This window comes from Polypterus senegalus, chromosome 1 (assembly GCF_016835505.1).
Source record: "Polypterus senegalus isolate Bchr_013 chromosome 1, ASM1683550v1, whole genome shotgun sequence".
Lineage (NCBI taxonomy): Eukaryota > Metazoa > Chordata > Cladistia > Polypteriformes > Polypteridae > Polypterus > Polypterus senegalus.
The window spans coordinates 334,814,304-334,839,877 of NC_053154.1; the positions used below are offsets into that span (position 1 = coordinate 334,814,304).

The 25,574-nt window shown below is 44.9% G+C and overlaps 1 protein-coding gene across 2 annotated transcripts in view; it reads right to left on the minus strand.

Moving 5' to 3' along the window:
- pde3b (phosphodiesterase 3B) overlaps nucleotides 1–22,829 on the minus strand; it is a 151,489-nt gene extending 128,660 nt beyond the window's left edge. For both annotated transcript variants that reach the window (XM_039738851.1, XM_039738842.1), the window contains exon 1: nucleotides 21,743–22,829. In XM_039738851.1, the coding sequence (XP_039594785.1) occupies nucleotides 21,743–22,636 (894 nt within the window). In that variant the 5' untranslated portion in view covers nucleotides 22,637–22,829. The remainder of the gene's footprint in view (nucleotides 1–21,742) is intronic.
- Between the last annotated feature and the right edge of the window lie 2,745 nt (nucleotides 22,830–25,574).

Here is a 25,574-nt window from a genome sequence, read left to right on the forward strand (position 1 = left end):
ACGGAGAAGCGATGCAAATTTTAACAGGCGACAAGAAAGGTAATGTATATATTCGGCGAATAACATTACACACCAAAGGAGATCGTGATATGCCATTCGTATTTAAATGTTTACAGTTTACCGTGAGAATAGCGTTTGCTATGACAATCAATAAATCACAGGGACAAACATTAGAAAAAGTCTGATTATTTATTAAAGAAACAGAAACAACATTCACTCACGGGCGGTTATACGTTGCGGTGTCAGAATGCGTCTCCAAAAAATATTGTTTTTAATGAAGCTTTAAAGTAAAAGTGCAAATAACGAAATTGAAACAATTCCAAAGGAAAAAAAAATTAAAATTGTATATCCGATTAACCAAACACAGGGGTTGGCGAGCGAAGCGAGCAGGGGGCGAAGCCCCCTAGTAGTATATAATTAAATCAGTTAGCCACTGACAAATTCAACTGAAGAACAAGCCTACAGTCCCTATCTCGTACGTAACCCGGGGACTGCCTGTATTACAGAATGCCGTTTTGAAATTTAAAGACAGCACATGTTAACTGCATAAACTTGGGTTGTCGAAAGTATCAAAATATCGATAAGGATGAAGTGGTCACATTTTTAAAACTGTTTCAGTGCTGGTTTTGATTCTACAGCCTACAGGCGCTACATAAAAAAAAAATGTATTATTATTATTATTATTACTAGATTACAAATGCACTTTAGGGTTAGGGGTTAGGGTTGAATGACAAACTGGGCAGTCAGAGTGGCGCCTGCAAATACTGTGGCCTTGTGCCAAGTGGGGATGAAAAACCACAAAATACACGCAAGCTTGTTTGTGAAATTCAGTACCACACAATAGCAACTAAAGGGCAAACGCAACCAATTTAGCCAAAGCACTTGAAGAACCGACACGCCAGTGTGAGAAGTGGTCCGTGGTATTGCGCTGCTTTTAAATAGGTAATCATGTCCTGGGAAGTGTGGAGGTGTGTGTGTGAGCGCACTTCACTCCGGGGTTGACTGGGGTGCTCTGCTGATCGCTCATACAAGCGTGAAGGTGAGTGTCAGTCAGGGGCCTCATTCACACCATTCAGGCCAGACAAAAGAAAGAAGATGGGGAATGAAAAGAAAGATGCGGAGAATAAAAATGGGAGAACAAAGGCACCAATCACAGTCCTGAAGGAAGGAGGCCGGCAGCCCTGAGGAGAGGAGCGTAGGGTCAACGCTCTGCTGAAGTGATGCCCGCTCTCATTTAAAGGCTGAAATGTGGACGCAAGAACAGGAGATGTGAGGTTCGGCGTGACGCCCTGCTGGGAGCCCATGTGACAACGGTGACCCGAATCTTTGAGAAAAGGTTGGCTGTGCCTTCACAAACCCCGGCGTCTCTTTTCTAAAACCGACGTATGGGATCCTGCAGACACAGGAGACGTCAGTGTTAGAAAGGAGAGACCGGGGCTTGTGTAGGTTTTATGGAGCAGATTATTTCCCTGTGATTTTAAAGGGTTTTTATTTAGGGGTTATTTTAACCTCTGGGGCGGAATGGTGGCTCTGAGGCTAGGGAAGTGCACTGGTAATCGGAAGGCTGCCGGTTCAAATCCTGTAAACGCCAAAACTCTACTCCGTTGGGCCCTTGAGCAAGGCCCTTAAACCTAATTGCTCCATCCTGGGTATGACGTTAATCTGCATCCAGCCCTGCATGTAGAACCTGCAGGGAAAAACCTGGGGGTTTGTGGCAGAATTTGAACTCCAGCCACCATTATTCCATCTGAAATGGTGTGTTGCTGAGGTGTCACCCATCGCATGGCTGCACTTGGGTCCTAATCTGGGATCCTGAGTTGGTTTGTCATGTGGTGGGTGCGGCAATGCGTTGTATCAGCGCCTGCTCCTAACCTCACTCGCTCTCTCTCTCTCTTTAACCTCCACATGGACGCTGGGTTCCTGTATGGATTTATTATTATGAACAATGCACCACACTACTGGACACTTGACTTTGACTGATTTAAATAAAAGCGCTTGTCACCTTTTGCAGCTTGCTATATGTTTGCATCTTCATTTGCTCAGCTCTTCTCAGTCCATGACTATCAACGGTTACGGGTCAAATCGACAAGAGAGAGTGGAGCCGACCAGGACCACCACAGCCAGTCAATACCAGGAATTCCAAGAGTCAGGGGGCTCTCATTTCAAAAATGCAGAAACATTAATTAGCACAAGCCGGTAAACTGTTGTGTTTGAAGTAGGGTTGTGACGCTTGTTTTTATCTACAGGTTCAAAGTGAAACGTTTATCAGCTTAAGATTGGGGGTCTGCAATTATTTTTACATGTGGACCTGTTTTACTCTGCGCTGTTTATTCAGTGGGCGACACTCCTTGACTGTAGGGCTCCATTGTTCCCTCGATTTTCAAACCTTCACCGTGCTGTGTGGAGCCGTAGCACATTCTTTTCTTTTATTACATGCAATTTTTAAATTATATTTCATCACAATTGCTCTATGATGAAAGGCACTATAATTTTTGTTCCCAACTGCATCAACAGTGACGCAGTTCCTCAGAGTGCTCGTATCCTCAGCGCTTTACAGTAGAAGCTGAACTGTGGGATGGTGACTAAGGCCGGGTTTATACTTCACGTGACGCGACGCATGCTCCAGCGGACGCTACTGCTACACAAGCCTTGTACTGTTTATACTTGCGCGCGTACTTTACGTAAATCTGGAGGAATCCACCAGGTGGCAGTGCGAGATATCCCCACGGTGAGAACAGGTTCGGCTTCGCTGTGTTGTGAATTGCCTGGAACAGCCATTGAATTCCGATGACACCTTACCGCGATATCTCTGAAAAGGATGTTTAATGATTAAATCCATCAATTCAAGAATGGGGACGTCAGATCATCGCAAGGTGAATACAAGCGCTCACATACACTGGCGTCATTTTAGTGTCACCGTAGTAACTTGTTGAAGTTTCCCCCACAACCTGTGAACGACCTGTGTGACCCAACACCAATGCATACGGACATTATAGAAATGTCGAGTGTGTTCTATTCAGTGCCTCGGTATAGTATTCACTTTGGAAAGGCAATGCATTTAATCACAATGTCACAGGTTCAATGACAGTGAAATAGCCGATGTAATAAACTCAATTTTTTGAGGTCTTCACATGTGAGAATATGGATAACCTCAGAGTAGTAACAGGGACTACTAAGTAGGTACTGAGGGATTTGGAAATTGAAAAGAGAGAAGAGCTGCTCAGACTAAATAGGCTGAAATGAAACAAATCACCAGGACCACAGAACATTTATCCTCAGATGCTTAAGGAGGTTAGCGAGTACAGATATAAACCCTTGACACACATGTTTAGGAAGTCACTGCGCACTGGAGAGATTCTGAAGGACTGAAAAATATCATCCTGTTGTATAAAAAGGGTGACAGGGCAGATTCAAGCAACTATAGGCCAGTAAGCTTAACGTACAGAGAAAGAGGATGAAAAGTAAAAGTCAAGTGGATTCACTGCACGTTATCGTTACAGCAGCACGCCGTTACTGGGATGGATAGATAGATAGATAGATAGATAGATAGATAGATAGATAGATAGATAGATAGATAGATATGAAAGGCACTATATAATAGATAGATAGATAGATAGAGATAGAAGGCACTATATAATAGATAGATAGATAGAGATAGATAGATAGATAGATAGATAGAAGGCACTATATAATAGATAGATAGATAGAGATAGAAGGCACTATATAATAAACAGATAGATAGATAGATAGATAGATAGATAGATAGATAGATAGATAGATAGATAGAAGGCACTATATAATAGATAGATAGATAGAGATAGAAGGCACTATATATATATAAATAGATAGATAGATAGAGATAGAAGGCACTATATAATAAACAGATAGATAGATAGATAGATAGATAGATAGATAGATAGATAGCACTATATGATAAATAGATAGATAGATAGATAGAAGGCACTATATAATAGATAGAGATAGAAGGCACTATATAATAAACAGATAGATAGATAGATCTGAAAGGCACTATATAATAGATAGATAGATAGATAGAACTATTAAATAAATAGATAGAACTATATAATAAACAGATAGACAGATAGATAGATCTGAAAGGCACTATATAATAGATAGATAGTTTTTTGTTAACTAACAAGTAATTTGCGGCCTTTCCGTATTCTGCGTTGTTTGCCCGCCGTCTGCTCTGCTTGTTGTTGTCATTATCAGGATACAAATAAGGGAAACTCCACAAAAAAGGGCAAACTAATAGGAAACCACAAAACACACAGAGAGAGAGAGAGAGTTAAATATTTAAAGCCATGGCAAAAAGACTAAATGTTTCAAAAATCTTATATGCTACCGGTCAAAAGTTTTAGAACACCTCTGGCTCAGATTGAAGACTTAAGTGCCAGCTTAAGTGAAAAATTAAAGAAAATGTACTAAGTAATTGCAACATCAACACTGACTTAAATCGGTTTTAATGTGAAAAGATGGCAATGAAAGAAGAGAAGACGCGGGCTGGTAGGGTGGAGAAAAGGAAGCAGCAAGCGCATCAACCTCTGAGAAAATGAAAACACAGGGCATTGTAAAAGTTTTAAATAAATTATCACGCCCGAAAGCGTGCAGGCTCAGAAACGGGCGCATGTTTGCGCTAAAGATGGCACCACTTTGGGAAAGGTTGGTTTGGGAGAGGCTGGCTGATCGCGTGTGCACGTGCGATTCTGATTGTCAGTCAGGGGCCTCATTCATATCCCGGAGTGAAAGGGTATGACAGGGGAGGACAGGGGGCAGGACAGTAGAGAGATGAGGAAACGAAACAGAGAGAGACACAAAGGTTAAAGGATGAAGAGAACGGCAGGAGCGAGACAAGGAAGAGAAGCAATGGGAGATGGGAATGTCAGCCCTGGGGATGGAGTGTATGGCTGGCACAACTCCTGCTGAGCAGCCAGGGAGCAGGAGCAACCAAGAATACTCCTAGTGGACTACAACCCTAAACACCGACTTAATCAGTTTTAATATAAAAAGATGCAGAAGGAAGAAGAGAAGACGCACACCGCTAGGGTGTAGTAAAGAAGAGTTGCTCAAGAAGCAGCAAACGCATCAGCCTCTGAGCAAACGAATGATAAACGTACAGAGAAAGAGCAGGAAAACTAGGAGTCAAGTCAAGTGGATTCACTGCACGTTATCGTGCAGGGCGCCGTTACTGGTATTATAGATTAGTAAACTTTCAACAAAACGTGCAGTTTAAAAGTCACAACGGCTTTCTCAGCATTTCTGGAGCTTAGTAGAGGCAGAGAACTCAAAGAATCTTCACCAAGCAGCTCTGAAAATGTCTGCTTTGTTTGGGTCTCCATACCTCTGAGTGTCTGACACGACTGTCATGAAATCAAAGTTCAGAACAAGACTGGCAGACGGACATTTAAATGACTCCATAGCAGTAAACCTCAGTGGCTCCGCTCCACCACACACCTCAGTGCCAGTCATCTGACTAACTAAACAACTCATCACACGTGTGACTGGACCTGTGAACAAAGTGACACAGTGACATGTGACAAAATGACAAATGAAGAAGTCTGTTGTGGTGGATGGCCGGGACGCCCCTTCGATACTTGGTCTGAGGGAACAGCCATGGGCAACACACTACTTCCCCCGGAACGCTTAATGGCAAACCCTCGCCCAACCCCCCGTCCCCTCACCCCCAAACCCCACTACCCCAACACCAATTCGGGACCACAGGCATGGGGCTTCGGAGCTCAGCCTTGCTGAACTAAACTGAACCTGCGGCACTAAGGATCGGCGCTGGTATCCTGAAGGTTGCCAGTTCGAATCCCCGTCACTGCCAAAAAGAGATCCTACTCTGCTGGGCCCCTGAGCAAGACCCTCAACCTGTAATTGCTCCAGGGGTGTTGTACAATGGCTGACCCTGCACTCTGACCCCAAGGGGTTTGTGAAAACTAACAAATTCCTAATGCAAGAAAATTGTATATATGGCGAAATAAAGAACAACAAAAAGGAGCCAGCAGCCACCACTCCGGGAGCCAGAGTCGGGAGAGGAGGACAGCACTTGCCGGGAGGTGTGGTGGTGAAGAGAGTAGTGTGCCTTCTGTTTGGGTTTGTGCTTCTGGGACTGTGCTGTGGCTGAGGGGCACCAGCTGAAGAAAAATAAATATTTGTTTTATTTTTATGCGTGCCTCCCAGTCTCTTTGTGCCGGGTCCCTATATAGCGCCTTGTCACACTGTGCATTTGGAATTGCACTTTTGTTTTGACAGCATTCATGATTTAATTCAATAGTGTGAATGCATACAGACATACAAAATGCACTTGCAAGTGAACTCAATATTTTTTTGTGTTTTAATGCAAAATGGGGCGGCACAGTGGCTCAGCGGGTTCGCTTCCCGGGTCCTCCCAGCATGGAGTTTGCATGTTCTCCCCGTGTCTGCGTGGGTTTCCTCCCACAGTCCAGAGACATGCAGGTTAGGTGCATTGACGACCTTAAAATGTCCTTAGTGTGTGCATGTGTGCCCCCTGTGGTGAGCTGGCGCCCTGCCTGGGATTTGTTTCCTGCCTTGCGCCCTGTGTTGGCAGGGATTGGCTCCAGCAGACCCCCGTGACCCTGTAGTTAGGATATAGTGGGTTGGATAATGGAAGGATAATGCAAACTGTGACTTGTGGACACCAACATTTTGTAAATGTTCAGGCAAAACAAGCTTATTCAGTTTGTTTGGGTTGAAATAAGCGATGAGAATAAACGTTAGAAAACATGAGGAGCTCTCGGCCATTTTCAGTTTGTAAAAGTAGCTCACAGGGGGGGAAAATAGGTTGGAGACCCCTGCTCTATACAAAATAAAGACTCTCCACAAAGCCCAAGTTTACTTAAAATATAAAAAAAAAAAAAACAGGGTGTACTCCATGATGGCCGCACCAGAAAAGGTCGTCGTCTCCCAAATTCAAATGTTATTCAGTCGGCAAAATTTTAACGACACGTCAGCCGGGGCAAACCATTGACACCTCGCTTAAAACAGACACGGACCTGTAAATTGTTGCGTTTGTCTTATGAAACGTTGATACGTTTTTGTAAATGTTGTAATTTATATATGCTCACAGTTCCTGTAAATATTTAAATAACGTCAAGGGAATATGCAGCTGGGTCTGCATCGTTTCACTTTTTGAAGTACCTGTCCTGCGCAAGGCCACCGGGAGTTTAATGACCATAAGAAAACACGGGCACTTCAGAGTTCAAGGCGAGCATGGGGTCTGATCGAAACTGGTGAAACTGGGCTACGAAGCCAACTACGGGGCCCGAGGGCTGAAGAGTTTAGACTGCAAACTACAAAAGCTGCTGGTTCAGTCCTCATCTCTGACCGGAAGCAAATCACTTCACCTTCCTGTGTTCATACGGCGCTGCACAGAGGACACCACCACTGCTCCATCCGTACTGGCAGTACTTTAAGATGGCGTCCTCCGTGAAAAAGGAGCCACCAAAACAAAAAAATCTCAGACTCCTTGGTTCAACTCCATATTCTATGTGGCGCTGCGCGACCCTCAGCATGCCACTGCATCTCACAACAAAGCAACGCTGCAGCAACTGGGAAGTGTGGGTGAGCCGTGTTTATTGTACAAAAGCACGACAGAACACTTTCAGACCACAGGGTCGGTTCCCACTTAAGTTATTTATGTTGCCCCGGAGTGCTTAATACAGGAAGAAGTGCATGGGGGCCTGTGACGAGTGATGAGAAAAAAAGTTTCACAATAGAAAGGCATCGTATAAAACAGCTAAGACCACAAGTCTAATTCAGACCTCTAAGTGACAGACATGACCCCAGAGTGGTTAATATGGGAGAAATTGCATGGCGGCAGTTGAAGAGCCATGAGATAATGTTCACAACAGAAAGGCACTATATATTAAACAGTAACACAATGTGTTCGGTTCAAACCTCCAAATTACTGATATGACACCACAAAGTGGTTAATAGGAAAAGGCCTGCAGAGGGGCAGGCAAAGAGTGATGGGTCACAGCAAGAAAGGCACTATATAACACAGTTAAGATCATGGGGGTCCGGTTCCCTCCTCTAAGTTATATGTATGATCCCAGAGTGGTTATAGAGAGAATGACTGCATGGGAACAGTCGAAGAGCCATGAGATAATGTTCATAACAGAAAGGTGCTATATTAGATAGATAGATAGATAGAGTTTCCTCCCACAATCCAAAGACATGCAGGTTAGGTGGATTGGCGATTCTAAATTGGCCCTAGTGTGTGCTGGGTGTGTTTGTGTGTGTCCTGCGGTGGGTTGGCACCCTGCCCAGGATTGGTTCCTGCCTTGTGCCCTGTGTTGGCTGGGATTGGCTCCAGCAGACCCCCGTGACCCTGTATTCGGATTCAGCGGGTTAGACAATGGATGGATGGATGGATGGATGGATGGATGGATGGATGGATGGATGGATGGATGGATGGATGGATGGATGGATGGATAGATAGATAGATAGATAGATAGATAGATAGATAGATAGATAGATAGACAGATAGATAGATAGATAGAACAATATTAAATATCAGAGTGATAACAATGCAGGTATAATAGACAATAACTTTGTATAATGTTAACGTTTACCCCCCCGAGTCACATAGTGTGGGGTCTCCTCAGTCTGTCAGTGGAGCAGGATGGTGACAGCAGTCTGTCGCTGAAGCTGCTCCTCTGTCTGGAGATGATCCTGTTCAGTGGATTCTCCATGATTGACAGGAGTCTGCTCAGTGCCCGTCGCTCTGCCACGGATGTCAAACTGTCCAGCTCTATGCCTACAATAGAGCCTGCCTTCCTCACCAGTTTGTCCGTCTTCTTTATGCTGCCTGCCCAGCACACCACCGCGTAGAAGAGGGCGCTCGCCACAACCGTCTGATAGAACATCTGCAGCATCTTATTACAGATAAGTCTTCTAATGAAGTATAGTCGGCTCTGTCCTCTCTTGCACAGACCATCAGTGTTGGCAGTCCAGTCCAATTTATCATCCAGCTGCACTCCCAGGTATTTATTGGTCTGTACCCTCTGCACAGTCACCTCTGATGATCACGGGGTCCATGAGGGGTCTGGTCCTCCTAAAATCCACCACCAGCTCCTTGGTTTTTCTGGTGTTCAGGTGTAAGTGGATTGAGTCGCACCATTTAACACAAAGTCCTTGATTAGGTTCCTATACTCCTCCTCCTGCCCACTCCTGATGCAGCCCACCATAGCAGTGTCGTCAGTGAACTTTTGCACGTGGCAGGACTCCGAGTTGTATTGGAAGTCTGACGTATGTTGGCTGAACAGGAACCGGAGAGAGTCCAGTCCCCTGCAGCGCTCCTGTGCTGCTGACCACAATGTCAGACCTGCAGTTCCCAAGACACACATACTGAGGTCTGTGTGTAAGATAGTCGAATACAATGTGATAATACAATGTGTTCAGTTCAAACCTCTAAGTTACTTGTAAGACCCCAGAATGGGTAAAGAGAGAATGGCAGCATGGGAGCAGTCGATGAGCCATGTGATAATGTTCACAATAGAAAGGCGCTATATAAAACAGTTAAGATCATGGGGGTCCGGTTCCCACCTCTAAGTAATTTGTTTGATCCCAGAGTGTGTAGAGAATGACTGAATAGGGGCAAAAGAAGAGCCATGAGATAATCTTCATAATAGAAAGGCGGTATATTTAAAAAAAAACCACACACACACACGGGTTATTTGTATGACCATAAAGTGGGTAATATGGAAAAAACTGCAAAGGGTCTTGTAAAGAGATGAGAAAATCATCACAACAGAAAGGTGCTATATATTAAACAGTAACACAATGTGTTGGTTCAAACCTCTGAACTACTGATATGACACCACAAAGTGCTTACTAGGAAAAGGCCTGCAGAGGGGCAGGCAAAGAGTGATGAGAAAATGGTTTACAGCAGAAAGGCACTATATAAAACAAACAGTTAAGATCATGGGGGTCCGGTTCCCACCTCTAAGTTAAATGTACGATCCCAGAGTGTGTAAAGAGAGAATGACTGCATGGGAACAGTCGATAATGTTCCATGTGATAATGTTCACAATAGAAAGGCGCTATATAAAACAGTTCAGACCATGGGGGTCCAGTTCCCACCTCTAAGTTATATCTACGATCCCAGAGGGTGTAGAGAGAATGACTGAAATGGGGCAAAACAAGAGCCATGAGATAATCTTCACAACAGAGTGGCATTATATTAAAACAGTTAGATCACAGTTTCCATTCAGTCCTCCTAGTTATTTGTAGGACCCCAGAGTGATTAATATGAAAAGGCCTGCACAGGAATAGCCAAAGAGTAATGAGAAAATGGTTCACAGCAGAAAGGCACTATATATATATATATAAAAAAAATAATAACAACAACACAATGTTTTCAGTTCAAACCTCTAAATTATTGATAGGACACCACAAAGTAGTTAACAAGAAAAGGCCTGCATGGGGGTGTGACGATGGGGGTTCGACTCCATACTCCCATTGCTGTTCGGGAGCCCTTGAACCCAACACCGTCGATAGATATAACCGAGTTGAGCTAGACAGTGAGACAACATTTGAGCAAGGGGATGGTTCAAAAAGGTACATAGTGCTTTTATTAAAATAGTCAACAAAAACAGTGCTCAATAAATAGTGCTGTGCAGTTCAAAGTCTTATAAATAAATAATCCAATATAAGAAAATCGTGGAGGTTAAAAATACACAAAAAAAAAACCAAACCTTTAAAAACGAGGTTAAAACGTCCAACAGGAAGCAATCTTTAAAAACAACAAGCTCAGTGCTTCTCCTATGCTGGCGTCTCACCTGCTTCTCCCGCTAGGGCTATGCAGCAGGCGAGACTCTCTCTGCAGCTGCCCTCTTCAACTCACATCCGCACGAGACTGGAGACCTCCCGATCCCTGGCTTTGGTCTGGCACTCATCCCAGCCTCGAGACCTGGTCCAATCCAACGGCCAGGACGCTCACGTTGGATAATTCTCCCGACTCCCGCGGCCAGTCGCCTTCCCCTGGTCGCTCAGCGGGGGCGGGCAACATCCACTCCAACCCCTGGGAGAAGGCCCAACACCCAGGCTCTCGCAGCTGCCCGCGAGCGCTCATTCGCTCGCCCACCCACACGCTCTTCATGGCTCCCTCTTTTGCACCGACATGCTTCCCTAAAACCTCCGTCTCCTTCTCTTCTCTTTCGTTCTTTTTTTCTTTTCATCCATCTCCCTCCCACCCGCCTCGCGCTTCTTTTATATTGCGAGGGGCCATAGCAGCTGCAGCACTTCACAATCACGGATGTGGGCAGTCCCTCACCTGTGCACTAGGTGAGAAACGCCCACACCGCAGATCGCCCCGCGGCTTGCTACGACTACTACGCCCCCTCACGAAGCCGCGAGCGCGGTGATTATTTATTTAAAAAGAAACGGCCTTTGCTCAGCGAGCTGTGGACTCATAACACCATAGGGGGGAGTCAAAGTGTGATGAGAAAATGGTTTACAGCAGAAAGGCACTATATATAGCATGGGGGTTCAGTTCCCATCTCTAAGTTATATTTATGATCCCAGAGGGGTAAAGACAGAAAGACTGCATGGGAGCACTCGATAATGTTCACAACAGAAAGGCACTATATAAAAAATGTCAGACCACAGGTTCAGTTCCAGGAAACAACAACATTTATTTAAATAGCACATTTTCATACAAAAAAATGTAGCTCAAAGTGCTTAGGCAGCCTCTAAATTATTTACCGGTATATGGCCATAAAGTGTTAATATAGGAAGAACTGCATGAAGGCAGTCAAAATGCGACGAGAGGATATTCACAACAAAAAGGCAGTATATTATTAAAAAAAACTGAGGTTTAGTTCCATCCTATAAATTATTTGTATAACCATACAGTGGTTAATATGGAAAAATATTGCAAAGGGTCTTGTAAAGAGTGATGAGAAAATCTTCACAAAAGAAAGGCGCTATATTAAACAGTTAAGACTATGCTTTCAGATCCCACCTCTAAGTTACTTGTATGATCCCAGAGGGGTTAATCTGAGAATAACTACTTGGGGGAAGTCAAGGCTAACATTCACAACAGAAAGGCACTATATAAAAAAAAAGGTTAGGATGACGAGTTCAGTTCCAGCTTCCGAATTATTTATATGACCGTAAAGTGGAAGAACTGCATAGGGGCAGTCAAAGAGCAATGACAGGATGTTCACAACAGTAACTGCATAAAACAGTTAGACCACGGGTTCAGTTCCCACCTCAAAATTATCTGCATGATTCCCAGAGTAGTTCATCTGAGAACAACTGCATGGGTGCAGTCAGAGAGATATGAGATCACATTCACCACAGAAAGGCACTATATTATATTAAAAAAAAAAACACAGGTTTAGTTCCAGCCTCTAAGTTATGTGTATGACCACAAAGTGGTTATTATGAGGGGGAGTCAAAGAGTGATGAGAAAATGGCTTACATCAGAAAGGCACTATATAAAACACTTAAGGCCACAGGGGTTCAGTTCCTGCCTCTAAGTTACATGTATGACCCCAGAGGGGTAAACAGAGAATGACCAGGGGTTGCGGTGGAAGAGCCATGTGATAATGTTCACAATAGAAAGGCACTATATAGAAAAGGTGGGGCTTGTGAAGAATGATGGGAAAATATTCACAACAGAAAGGCACTATATAAAAACAGACCACGGGTTTAGTTCCAGCCTATAAATTATGTGTAATGACCACAAAGTGGTTAAAATGAAAAGACCTGCACAGGGGCAGTCAAAGAGTGATGAGAACATGTTCATAGCAGAAAGGCACTATATAACACAGTAAAGACCATAGGGGTTCAGTTCCCACCTTAAAGTTACCTGTATGATCCCAGAAGGATTAATCCGAAAATAACTGACTGGGGGAAGTCAAAGCTAACATTCACAACAGAAAGGCGCTACATAAAACAGTTAAGACAATGGTTTCAGTTCCCACCTCTAAATTATTTCTATGACCATGGAGTGTTAACATAGAAAGAATTGCATGGAGGCAGTCAAAGAGTGATGAGGTAACGTTCACAAAAGAAAGGCACTATATAAAACAGACCACAGGCTTAGTTCCATCCTATAAATTATTTGTATGACCACAAAGTGGTTAATATGAGAAACACTGCAAAGAAGCCTGTGAAGTGTGATGAGAAAATCTTCACAACAGACGGGCGCTACACAGAACAGACCACAGGCTCAGTTATTTGTAGGACTCCAGTGTAGTTAATATGCGATGAACTGCATGGCGGCAGTCGAAAAGCCAAGAGACAAACATTCACAACAGGAAGGCACTATATAAAAAAGTTACACAATGTGCTTACTTTAAACCTCCAAGTTATTTATAGGACCACAGAGTAGTGAATGGGGGTAGAACTACAATGGGGGCAATCAAAGAGCCACGAGAAAATGTTCACAATAGTAAGGCACTATACAGTGGTGTGAAAAACTATTTGCCCCCTTCCTGATTTCTTATTCTTTTGCATGTTTGTCACACAAAATGTTTCTGATCATCAAACACATTTAACCATTAGTCAAATATAACACAAGTAAACACCAAATGGAGTTTTTAAATGATGGTTTTTATTATTTAGGGAGAAAAAAATCCAAACCTACATGGCCCTGTGTGAAAAGGTAATTGCCCCCTTTTTAAAAAATCACCTAACTGTGGTGTATCACACCTGAGTTCAATTTCCTGATTACTGCCACACCTGTTTCAATCAAGAAATCACTTCAATAGGAGCTGCCTGACACAGAGAAGTAGACCAAAAGCACCTCAAAAGCTAGACATCATGCCAAGATCCAAAGAAATTCAGGAACAAATGAGAACAGAAGTCATTGAGATCTATCAGTCTGGTAAAGGTTATAAAGCCATTTCTAAAGCTTTGGGACTCCAGCGAACCACAGTGAGAGCCATTATCCACAAATGGCAAAAACATGGAACAGTGGTGAACCTTCCCAGGAGTGGCCGGCCGACCAAAATTACCCCAAGAGCGCAGAGACGACTCATCCGAGAGGTCACAAAGACCCAGGACAACGTCTAAAGAACTGCAGGCCTCACTTGCCTCAATTAAGGTCAGTGTTCACGACTCCACCATAAGAAAGAGACTGGGCAAAAACGGCCTGCATGGCAGATTTCCAAGACGCAAACCACTGTTAAGCAAAAAGAACATTAGGGCTCGTCTCAATTTTGCTAAGAAACATCTAAATGATTGCCAAGACTTTTGGGAAAATACCTTGTGGACTGATGAGACAAAAGTTGAACTTTTTGGAAGGCAAATGTCCGTTACATCTGGCGTAAAAGGAACACAGCATTTCAGAAAAAGAACATCATACCAACAGTAAAATATGGTGGTGGTAGTGTGATGGTCTGGGGTTGTTTTGCTGCTTCAGGACCTGGAAGGCTTGCTGTGATAGATGGAACCATGAATTCTACTGTCTACCAAAAATCCTGAAGGAGAATGTCCGCCATCTGTTCGTCAACTCAAGCTGAAGCGATCTTGGGTGCTGCAACAGGACAATGACCCAAAACACAGCAGCAAATCCACCTCTGAATGGCTGAAGAAAAACAAAATGAAGACTTTGGAGTGGCCTAGTCAAAGTCCTGACCTGAATCCAATTGAGATGCTATGGCAGGACCTTAAAAAGGCGCTTCATGCTAGAAAACCCTCAAATAAAGCTGAATTACAACAATTCTGCAAAGACGAGTGGGCCAAAATTCCTCCAGAGCGCCGTAAAAGACTCATTGCAGTTATTGCTGCTAAGGGTGGCCCAACCAGTTATTAGGTTCAGGGGGCAATTACTTTTTCACACAGGGCCATGTAGGTTTGGATTTTTTTTTCTCCCTAAATAATAAAAACCATCATTTAAAAATTGCATTTTGTGTTTACTAGTGTTATATTTGACTAATGGTTAAATGTGTTTGATGATCAGAAACATTTTGTGTGACAAACATGCAAAAGAATAAGAAATCAGGAAGGGGGCAAATAGTTTTTCACACCACTGTATAAAAAGGTTAGTCCACAGGTTCAGTTCCCACCTCTAAGTTATCTGCATGATCCCCAAGAGTAGTTAATCTGAGAACAACTGCATGGGTGCAGTCAAAGAGCTAGGAGACCACGTTCACAACAGAATAGCACTCTATAAAACAGTCAGAACAGGATTAGTCCCAGCATAAAAATTATGTGTATGACCACAAAGGGGTTAATATGAAAAGGCCTGCATGGGAGCAGTCCAAGAGTGATAAGAAAATGTTCACAGCAGAAAGGCACTATATAAAAATGTTACACAATGTGTTTACTTTAAACCTCCAAGTTATTTATAGGACCACAGAGTGGTGAAGAGGGGAAGAACTACAATGGGGGCAATCAAAGAGCCACGAGAAAATGTTCACAATAGTAAGGCACTATATAAAAAGGTTAGAGCACGGGTTCAGTTTCCACTTCTAAATTATTTGCAAGACCACAAAGTGGTTAATATGGGAAGAACTACAACTGAACAACCGTGAAGAGCAAAAGGGTAAGACTCACAACAGAAAGGCACTATATAGAAGTTTAAAGGGCCAGGTTCCATTACAGCCTCGGACTCAATGTGCACCTTTGATGGGGTCGCCTCGTCTGCAAATACAACAAAACACGATGAGAGTCTGTACTTGTAAAATGCCGCAGAATGGAGGCTCCCTGCTGTTATTGTATATTTGACAGAAACTTCTATGCAAAGCAAACTACAAGATTAGGATAAGTGACAGCTGCTCGCAGAGGGGAGCACAGGCAGGTAAAGCGACTCGCTCAGGGGTCACAGCAAACCAGGGGGAAGGAACCAAACCAGCACGTGCAGCGCCTTGACCAGTACACCACACCGGCTGCCTAAATTTGAGCAAAGGTAACCCACACAGAACTCCAACCCACATCTTCAGAGGTCAACGCTTGGCTCAGGATGCTACTACACCACTATGCCCATCTAAATCTGCGCAAAGACATCACAGATGGGACATGAACTCTCAACATCTGACTTAGGAGGCCAAAGCCCTACCTATTAAGCTACATCACCACACCGCTTTGCCGAAATTTGAGTCAAGACACCCCAGATGGGACATGAACCCCCCACTACCTGTCTTAGGAGACTAAAAATTTAGTTATTATGCCACCACAACCCCCTTCTATTTTGAGCAAAGACATTTCAGATGGGGCGCAAACCATTACCAGTGTTTTTCCAAAATGAAAGGATGATAAGTAAAGCTTTGACCTCCTGAGACCAAATATTGAGCGTTTATGTCCCACTTGCGGGGTCTTTGCTCAAATTTAGACGGGCATTGAGGTGAAGCAGCTTCAGGAGAAAAGGCATTGGCCTCCGATGCCAGGTAATGCGAGTTCGTGTCCCATCTGGGACATCATTGCTTTGCACCATAACCTATCGTCAATGGTGGAGGAGCGAAAGCTTTAGATTCGTTAAAAAATTTCGGTCTCCTGTTTTCGACAGATCTCTACGTTTTAGGGTCGTGAAAATATCAATATCTCGATGGTGGGTGTGTGTCTGTCAGTGTGCCACAGTTTCTTGATGACGGTCTGGGGCTAAAAAAAACAGCCAGACGGAAAAATACCAAACTCAAAACTACAGCCTGTTATGAGATGACGATGTGCTGAAATGGGCCAAATCGTGCACCCTAGAGGAACCCTCAAATACCGTAAGTCTGCAAATAATTATGAATTCTTCTTGTCAATTGCTATCGTAATGACCTATTTTATGATCAGAAAGATCAGCATCAGAGCATTAAATAATTACGGAAATGTTAGAGAAGAGTTTGGGTAACTCGGTTCCTGGGGCGCAAAGCCTACTAACGCTCACGTCCAAAGTTTTGTTTGTTTTTTTTTATTTTTATTTCCAAATAAAACCGGTGTTTAGTGGCTGCGACATAATAAGGAAAGCTGTGGCTTCCTAAGGCACGTCTTGTGTGTTTGGGTTCTGTTTGGGATGTCGTTGCCCATATTCAGGCAAGTTGGTGAGGTACTGTGACTTGTTTGCTGGTGACTTTGTGATCTGCAGGTCGAGGAGACTCTGGAGAGGTGGAGATATGAGAGGAGAGGAATGAAGGTCAGTAGGACCACCAAGACAGAATACATGTGTGTGAACGAGAGGGAGGTCAGTGGGATGGTGAGGATGAGGGGAGGAGAGATGATGAAGGTGGATGAGTTTAAATGCTTGGGATCAACAGTGCAGAGTAATGGGGATTGTGGAAGAGAGTTGAAGAAGAGAGTGCAGGCAGGGTGGAGAAGAGTGTCTGGAGTGATCTGTGATAGATGGGTAGAGTAAGGTCTACAGGACGGTAGTGAGACCAGCTATGTCATATGGGCTGGAGACGGAGCTGGAGGTGGCAGAGGTAAAGATGTCAAGATTTGCATTGGGTGTGACGAGGATGGACAGGATGAGAAATGAGGACATTAGAGGGTCAGCTCAGGTGGGACAGTTGGGAGATGAAGTCACAGAGGCGAGATTGCATTGGTTTGGACATGTGCAGAGGAGAGATGCTGGGTATGATGAGGAAAGGGTGCCAAGGATAGAGCTGCCAGGGAAGAGGAAAAGAGGAAGGCCTAAGAGGAGGTTTGTGGATGTGCCGAGAGAGGACACGCAGGTGATGACAAAGATGACGAAGACAGGAAGATATGGAAGAAGATGATCCGCTGCGGTGACCCCTAACGGGAGCAGCCGAAAGAATAAAAAGGTGAGGTACTGTGACTTAATACAGGGTGTCCCCAAAAAAAAAAAAAACTGTATACACACTTTGAAGGATCATAAATAAAATGTTTATTAAGATAACACTGTAACTCGTTTACTTGAACTTGCTGCAGGAATCGGTCATGCCACGCATTCCAGAGGAGGACCAGTTTAATTCCCCCTGACGAAAATCTGCCAAAGAATTGGATTGGGCGAAGAGGTAGCCTTCGCATTCACCAGACCCCATGGCAATGGATTTATTAAACAACTATAAAACTTAATAAACCTTTTATTTATAATTATTCAAAGTGTGTATGCATTTGTGGGACACCCTGTAGGTGAGGCTGGTAAATTCAAGTCTCATCTGGGATGATTTTTGTCAGATCTGGACAGCGTGTCTGGTTTAACAGCTAAGGTGCTGCCCTTCTAAGTCAGATATTGAAAGTTTATTTCCCATTAGGGACGCCTTTGCTCACCTTTAGACGGGAATTGTGGTGTTGTAGCTTCATGAGAAAAAGGCATCGACCTCCTAAGACAGGAGACGTAGGCTTGTGACGCATCGGGAACTCAAATGTGAGTAAAGACACCCCAGATGGGACATAAACTCACAATATCTGCCTTAGGCCTTACCTATTAAGCCATATCATCTCTAAATTTGAGCAACGATGTCCCAGACAAGACATGAATTCACCTTACCTGTCTTAGTAAACCAAAGCCTTGCCTATTAAACCAGTACACCACACTGACTTGCCTAAAATTTGAGTCCCAACTGGGAGATTTATTTATTTATTTTTTTATACTCAAAATAGGACGGGCATTTTAGTGTTGTGTCATAATAAGTAAAGCTGTAGCCGCCTAAGCCATGTGATGTGTGTCTATGTTCCCTCTTGGATGTCAATACTCAAATTTTAGGCAAGTTGTAGGGTGTACTGGTGTCCCAGCATAAAGATGAAGGGCGCCTCACGCCTGGACAAACTGGTGAGGAAGGCAGGCTCTATTGTAGGCATGGAGCTGGGCAGTTTGACCTCCGTGGCAGAGCGACGGGCACTGAGCAGACTGCTGTCAATCATGGAGAATCCACTGAACAGGATCATCTCCAGACTGAGGAGCAGCTTCAGTGCTGTCACCATCCTGCTCCACTGACAGACTGAGGAGACCCCACACTATGCGACTCGCGGGGGTAAACGTTAACATTATTCAAAGTTATTGTCTGTTATACCTGCATTGTTATCACTCTTTAATTTAATATTGTTTTTATCAGTATGCTGCTGCTGGAGTGTGGGAATTTCCCCTTGGGGTTAATAAAGTATCCAATAGGCGAGGCTTTGGTTTACTAAGACAGGTAAGGTGAATTCATGTATTGTCTGGGACATCTTTGCTCAAATTTAGACAGGTGGTATGATGATATGGCATAATAGGTAAGGCCAAAGGCAGATATTGTGAATTTAAGTCGCATCTGGGGTGTCTTGGGATGTCCTCCCTCAAATGTAGACAGGCATTGTATTGTAGTAGCTTAAAAAGAATAAAGCTTGGACCTCTTAAGACTCGTAATGGAAGTTCACGGCCCATCGGAGGTGTCTTTACTCAAATTTCAACAAGGTGGTGTGGTGTAGTGGCTTAATAGGCGAGGCTCTGGCATCCTATGCCAAGTAATGCGAGTTCCGGTCCCAGCTAGGACTTACTTTGAGTTTAAAAAAAAATAATAATTAATGACGGCCATTGTGGCATAATAAAAGCTGTGGATTCTTAAGACAGGTAATGTGGGGTCAGGCTCTCTCTGGGATGTCTTTGCTAAAATTTAGGCAAGTTGGTGAGGTGCAGTGGCTTATACAGGTAAGGTGAATTCATGTCTCGTGTCTGGGATGTCTTCATTCAAATGTAGACAGACATTGTGGTGCAGACTTCTGGTAATGGAGATTCATGTCCAACCTGGGGTGCCTTTCCTCAAATTCCACGTCCCATCTGGGAATTATTTTGAGTAAAACAAATTAACGACGGGCATTATGGCATAATAAGTAAAGGGTTGGACTCTTAAGACAGATAATGTGGGTTCAAGCTCTGTCTGGGATGTCTTTGTTCAAATTTAGGCAAGTCGGTTAGGTGCAGTGGTTTAACAGGTAAGGCTTTGGTTAACTAAGCCAGGTAATGTGAATCCATGTCTTGTCTGGGATGTGTTTCCTCAAATGTTAGGGCGGCATTGTGGTGTAGCAGCATAAAGAACAAAGGTTTGTCCTCTTAAGACTTATAATGGAGATTCATGTCCAAGGAGGGATGCCTTAGTTCAAATTTCGGGATGGTGGTGTGGTGTAGTGGCTTAATAATTGAGGCTCTGGCCTCCTATGCCACGTGACGCGAGTTCAGGTCCCAGCTGGGACTTACTTTTGATTAAAAAAAAAAAAAAATGATGGGCATTGTGGCATAATAAGTAAAGCTGTGGATTCTTAAGACAGATAATGTGGGGTCAGGCCCTCTCTGGGATGTCTTTGCTCAAATTTAGGCACGTCAGTGTGGTGCAGTGGCTTAAGTAAAGCATTTATGTCCAATTCGGGGTGGTCTGTGCTCAAATTTAGGCAAGTTGGTGAGATGCAGTGGCTTAACAGATAAGGCTTTGGTTAATTAAGCCAGGTAATGTGAATCCATGTCTTGTCTGGGATGTGTTTCCTCAAATGTTAGGGAGGCATTGTGGTGTAGCAGCATAAAGAAAAAAGGTTTGTCCTCTTAAGACTTATAATGGAGATTCATGTCCAAGGAGGGGTGCCTTAGTTCAAATTTCGGGATGGTAGTGTGGTGTAGTGGCTTAATAGTTGAGGCTCTGGCCTCCTATGCCATGAAATGTGAAGTCATGTCCCATCTGGGACTTATTTTGAGTTAAAAAAATAAATAAATAAAAGAGACAGGCATTGTGGCATAAGAAGTAAAACTTTGGACTATTAAGACAGATAATGTGGGTCTGCGCTCTGTCTGGGATGTCTTTGCTCCACTTTAGGCATGTCGGTGTGGTGCAGTGGCCTAACATGAAGCTCTGGACTTCTACGCCTGATATTCAGAGTTTATGTCCCATTCCGGGTGGTCTTTGCTTCAACTTAAAATTTGATGATGTATGATAAATTAATGAGAAAAAGGCAAATAATGTGGGTTTGTGACCCACCTGGAATTGAAACTTGAGCAATGACACCCCAGGTGGGGCATAAACCCTCAACATCTAACACAGGAGGCGCTATATAAACTCACTGACAGCCATGACGTCTTTCCAGAACTGTAAACATCACAAGGAGACCCTAATCGGGGGTCCTGCTACACCTCTTCGCTACACTTTGCACACACACATTTAAATAACGGTGCCGCGATTTCAAAAGACTCTTTGATGCACGTGGCCGAGAAGTTTACAAGGATTCGAGCGAACATCGAGAGCCCGCTGCCGCTACCCGACCCCTTGGCGCACCTGGGGAAGTAAGAAAAAGAACACGGCGCAGTCCGATCAGCCAGCTGGGAGCCGAGCCGTGCTAAACCGTTCCGGGGGGAACCGATACAAAGGCAGTTAGCGGTCCTCCCGGCGGAGGAGATTTTAATTTGGAAACGCGGAGAGCGGGAGGCACGAGCGAAAAGCGCGTCCTTCCCTCGTGGGAATCGGCGCACGTGCGTGTCGAGGCGATGCCGCGCCGCAGAGACTCCTCGCTCGCCTGCCCGTCCTGTCCCGTCCAGAGGTGCTCGGCTGCCGTTTTGAGGCGCACAAGTTTGGCCGCCTGGGCACGAGCGCGCGCGCGGTAACGGCGACAGCAGCAGCGGCCTAAAGTGCGACGACTGAACGGCGAGGTGGCTGCCTGGTGACGACTGGCGCACACGAGGCAGCGTTTCTTTCTTTCTTTCGCTCGTTCATGCAAACACAAAAAAAAAACAAATAAATTAAAAATAAATAAATACACAAGGCGCCCCCCCCCAAAAACTTAATCGGCACCCCGTCCTCTTAACGCGGCCACCGCACCGCTGCCATTTCCAATCGCCACCTACCTGCTCTCTTGAAATGCAGGGCAAAGATGGTCTCCTGGGCATCTTGCAGCTGCCGTAGTAACTTGTTGAAGTTTCTCCCAGGGACACGCAGCTGGACCTTCTCCTGGGTCGGATGACGGGCACTTTCTCCTCTCCGCCGGAGACCTTGTGCGGCACTTCCCTTGGTAAATAATTGTCAAAGTATAGCGCCATGACAGAGCCCAATACTCCGGCCAGGCAGGCGCAGAGGGGTCTCAGCGACGGCGACAAGCAGCCCAGGCTGGTGAAGGAGACGAGCCAAACCAAACTGGCGAAGACCAGGATCAAGACGCTGTGCTTGAGCTTCAGAGTGGGCACGAGCGTCAGCAGCCCCACACAGCCCAGTACAAAGAGCAGCCTGCCCACCATTTGCATCTGCTGCTGCTCGTCTCCCCAGCGCAAGAACTGCAGAAGCAAGAAATCCCCCAAGTAGCACGAGGCCGGCAGCGAGAGCAGCCACGATCGGTAACTTTCCCGCTTGGTCCTTTTCAGGTAGAAGGTGAGGAAGAAAAAGGCACAGGCGATGCTGAACAGGGGGCTGACGGACTGTGACAAGCCCAGCAAAGACGACTGCAAAGTCCGCAGGAGCAGCAGCGCGGAGCTCCGGCCGCCGTCGAGGCTCCGGGAGACCGCAAGCGAAAGCAGGAGAAGTGCGAAGGCGCCCAAGTAGAGAGCCGAGGCACGGACGCGCCGAGGATCCGCATTGCAAAAGCTGCACGCGTTGAGGAAGAAGCCCCGCTGCTGGTCTTCCTTCAAGGGGGTGACGCAGCTCTTCACGTAGCCGTTCCTGAAGCTCTCGGCGCCACTCGCGCCGGCCAGCCCGTCGTGGCACTTGATTTTCCCGTGCAGAACCTCTCCTTCCTCCTTCACAGCCATCTTTTTAGGCAACAGAGCTCTCCTCTTAACACGGCGATGTCACTTTCCTGTCCCCCCTGTCCCCGCCGTGTTATTCTGTCGTTACATGGCAGCAAACGCGCTCCATACTCACTTGAACGTACTCGAGCATTTTGGGTAAGAGGAAAAGAAGGTAAAATGTTTCTCTCTCTCTTCCAAGTTGGACTCTCTGCCGCCTCCCAGGCGCCGAAGCCTGCAGTGCAGGATGAGGAGAGGGGAGGGGAGTCCTGGGAGCGCGCTTTGCAGCAGCGGGGACGCGCAGCTCCTCACTTCCATGTTCGGAGGGCTAAATAGGAAAGCGCCACGAACCGAATCGGCAGCACATCGGCGCGTGTTGAATTCTGTGAGTGAGTTTGGGAATAAACACACACCGCGGACGGGTATTAAAAAAGAGCACCTGTCGCGGGGCCCGTGGGTTTGGGAGTGTTAGGGAATCAATCATAAAGTTTCAAGCAACTTTGTCAAATATTGCGCTGTTAAGATTAAAGTGACAGGGACAGTCCCGATTTCAGTCTGTACGTTCCGGAATTGCATCGCGTCCTGGGATTGATCCATATGTCCCGTTTCTTCCGTTTTTAGGTGCCCGAAACCCAAGGGGGGACACACAGCCCCCGTTTTTAGGTACCCAAAACACAAGAAGAGGGACACAAAGCCACCACCACCCCACTTCGATTTCATGTGCATTTTTACAAGGTCTCCAGTTTTATTACTCAATGGATTAATTATTTGTGTCTGTTTTGAAACAATGGTGTCCAGGATTAGGACTTTGACGATCTGGTTCCCTTAATTGACAGTTTAAGTGGTGGCTTTGTGGGTTGATCCATGTGACAAGTCAAATTATCACTTAGAGATAAATCATTTATTTACTCGGCAGACACTCCAATCCAAACAATGTCAAAATCATCGAATCAATCAAGGGAGTGATCAGTATCGGTGGTCCCGGAGGGCCGCAGTGGCTGCCATTTTTCATTCTTTTTTCTTAATTAGTGACCCACTTTTGCTGCTAATTAACTTCATTCAGTTGATTTGCTCTTTAAGACTCAGACCCTTTAAATCGGGGATGAGCAACGTTAGTCCTGGGGGGGGGTGGGGGGGTCTGGGGTGGCAGCAGGTTTTCATTCTAAGCGTTTCCTTAATCAGTCAGTCGGTCATTGTCCAACCCACTATATCCCAACACAGGGTCACAGGGGGTCTGCTAGAGCCAATCCCAGCCAGCACAGGGCACTGGGCACACTAGGGACAATTTAGAATCTAACCTGCATGTCTTTGGACTGTGGGAGGAAACCCACGCAGGCACGGGGAGAACACGCAAACTCCACGCAGGGAGGACCCGGGAAGCGAACCCACAGGTCTCCTTACTATGAGGCAGCAGCGCTACCCACTGCGCCACCGTGCCGCCCCTTTTCTGCTAATGCTAATTCATTCAATTGATTTGCTCTTTAAGACTCAGACCCTTTAAATTGGGAGGTGAGCAACATCAGTCCTGGGGGTCTCAGTGGCTGCAGGTTTTTGTTCCAGCCCAGTTGCTTAATTAGAAATAAGTCCTTGCCAACAACAGATCTGCTTTCCTTTCAAGGCTTGTTTGTCTTTTCAGCTCTGCAATTGTCAGGTGTTTCTTAAATCGTAATTTTTTCTTTTCCTTTCCAATGATATCGTCAAAATGATTTGAAGCCTAAAACGGATGAGTACTTCTCAGTCCTTCACTTTTTTTTTCTTCGGTTTCCAAAGAGTTGCATGATGAACACACAGCGGTGTAGGGGTTAGGGGGAAAACTGTTGGTTCTTTTGTCATTTTTGCATCTTGTCGCTAATAAGGAGCCAGCAAAACTGGGAAATGCAGCTGATTACGACTAAAATAAGCAATGAAGGGCAAGAAATGTTCACAAGTGAGACCACTAAAATGAAGTAGAAAAATATCAGCCTCTCATTAAATGGGGTGGAACGAAAACCTGCACGGCCCTCCAGGACCACCAAAGTTACTCACCCTTGATTTAAAGTCTGAGCCTTAAATTTAAAATCGATAAAATTCAGTTAATTAGCAGCAAGAATGGGTAACTAATTAAGAAATTGGTAGCCAGTGTGGCCTTCCAGGATTCAGAGTTGGGCACCCTTGGAGTAAAAGTTATGAACTTGGAGTCCCAAGGCACACAAGTCCTTAAAGAAGGACTTCCAAAAATGGCCACTAGAGGGGGATATATCACTAAACCCCGGCTAGATGACATTTTTATCAAAGTGAGAAGCTTAATGTTTCACAAAATTCTCTGTCACACAAGAGCACAACAGACATGAAGGATTTGCCTGAAACACAAGCAAACGAGTCCCAAAACGAAATACCAAGAATAGTCAGAAGGCAGAGTGAAAGGTCAAAAAAATCCAGTAGATCTCAAAAATACACAACACACAGAAAAAATCGCTGTAACACATCCCAGTCCTAAGCTCATTTGAAATGAAACACCAGGAACCAATAAGGCAATCTCAAGCCAGCACAGTCCATAATAAATCACAAATCCAAAGCGAGGTCAAGATACAGCGCAGCAGATCAAGAAGCCCAGTAGAAACACAGAAACTCACCAAATCTCCAAAGTACGTTCAGAATGAATCACCAGGAACTGCACGAGACCCTCGAGATTTATAGGCCTGGAGGGCAGTTCCAGGTGGTGATTGGCAGGAGGCCCCCATAAAACACAGAGACACTGATACACGGACAAACAATAAAAAACGAAGAATACAAATAATAATAACTATTTGACGCCCAGCGTAGCATGCGGCGGTGTAAGAATAAGAACGGAAAACGGTGAGAAAGGAATTCAGAAATCAAGAAGAAAGAAATACTTCTGGAAAGACGCAGTTGTGAATTGGTGTTTTGCTGGAGACGACAGATAATGAGTCGAAAGATCTAACCCTAGAAAAAGCCACGTACA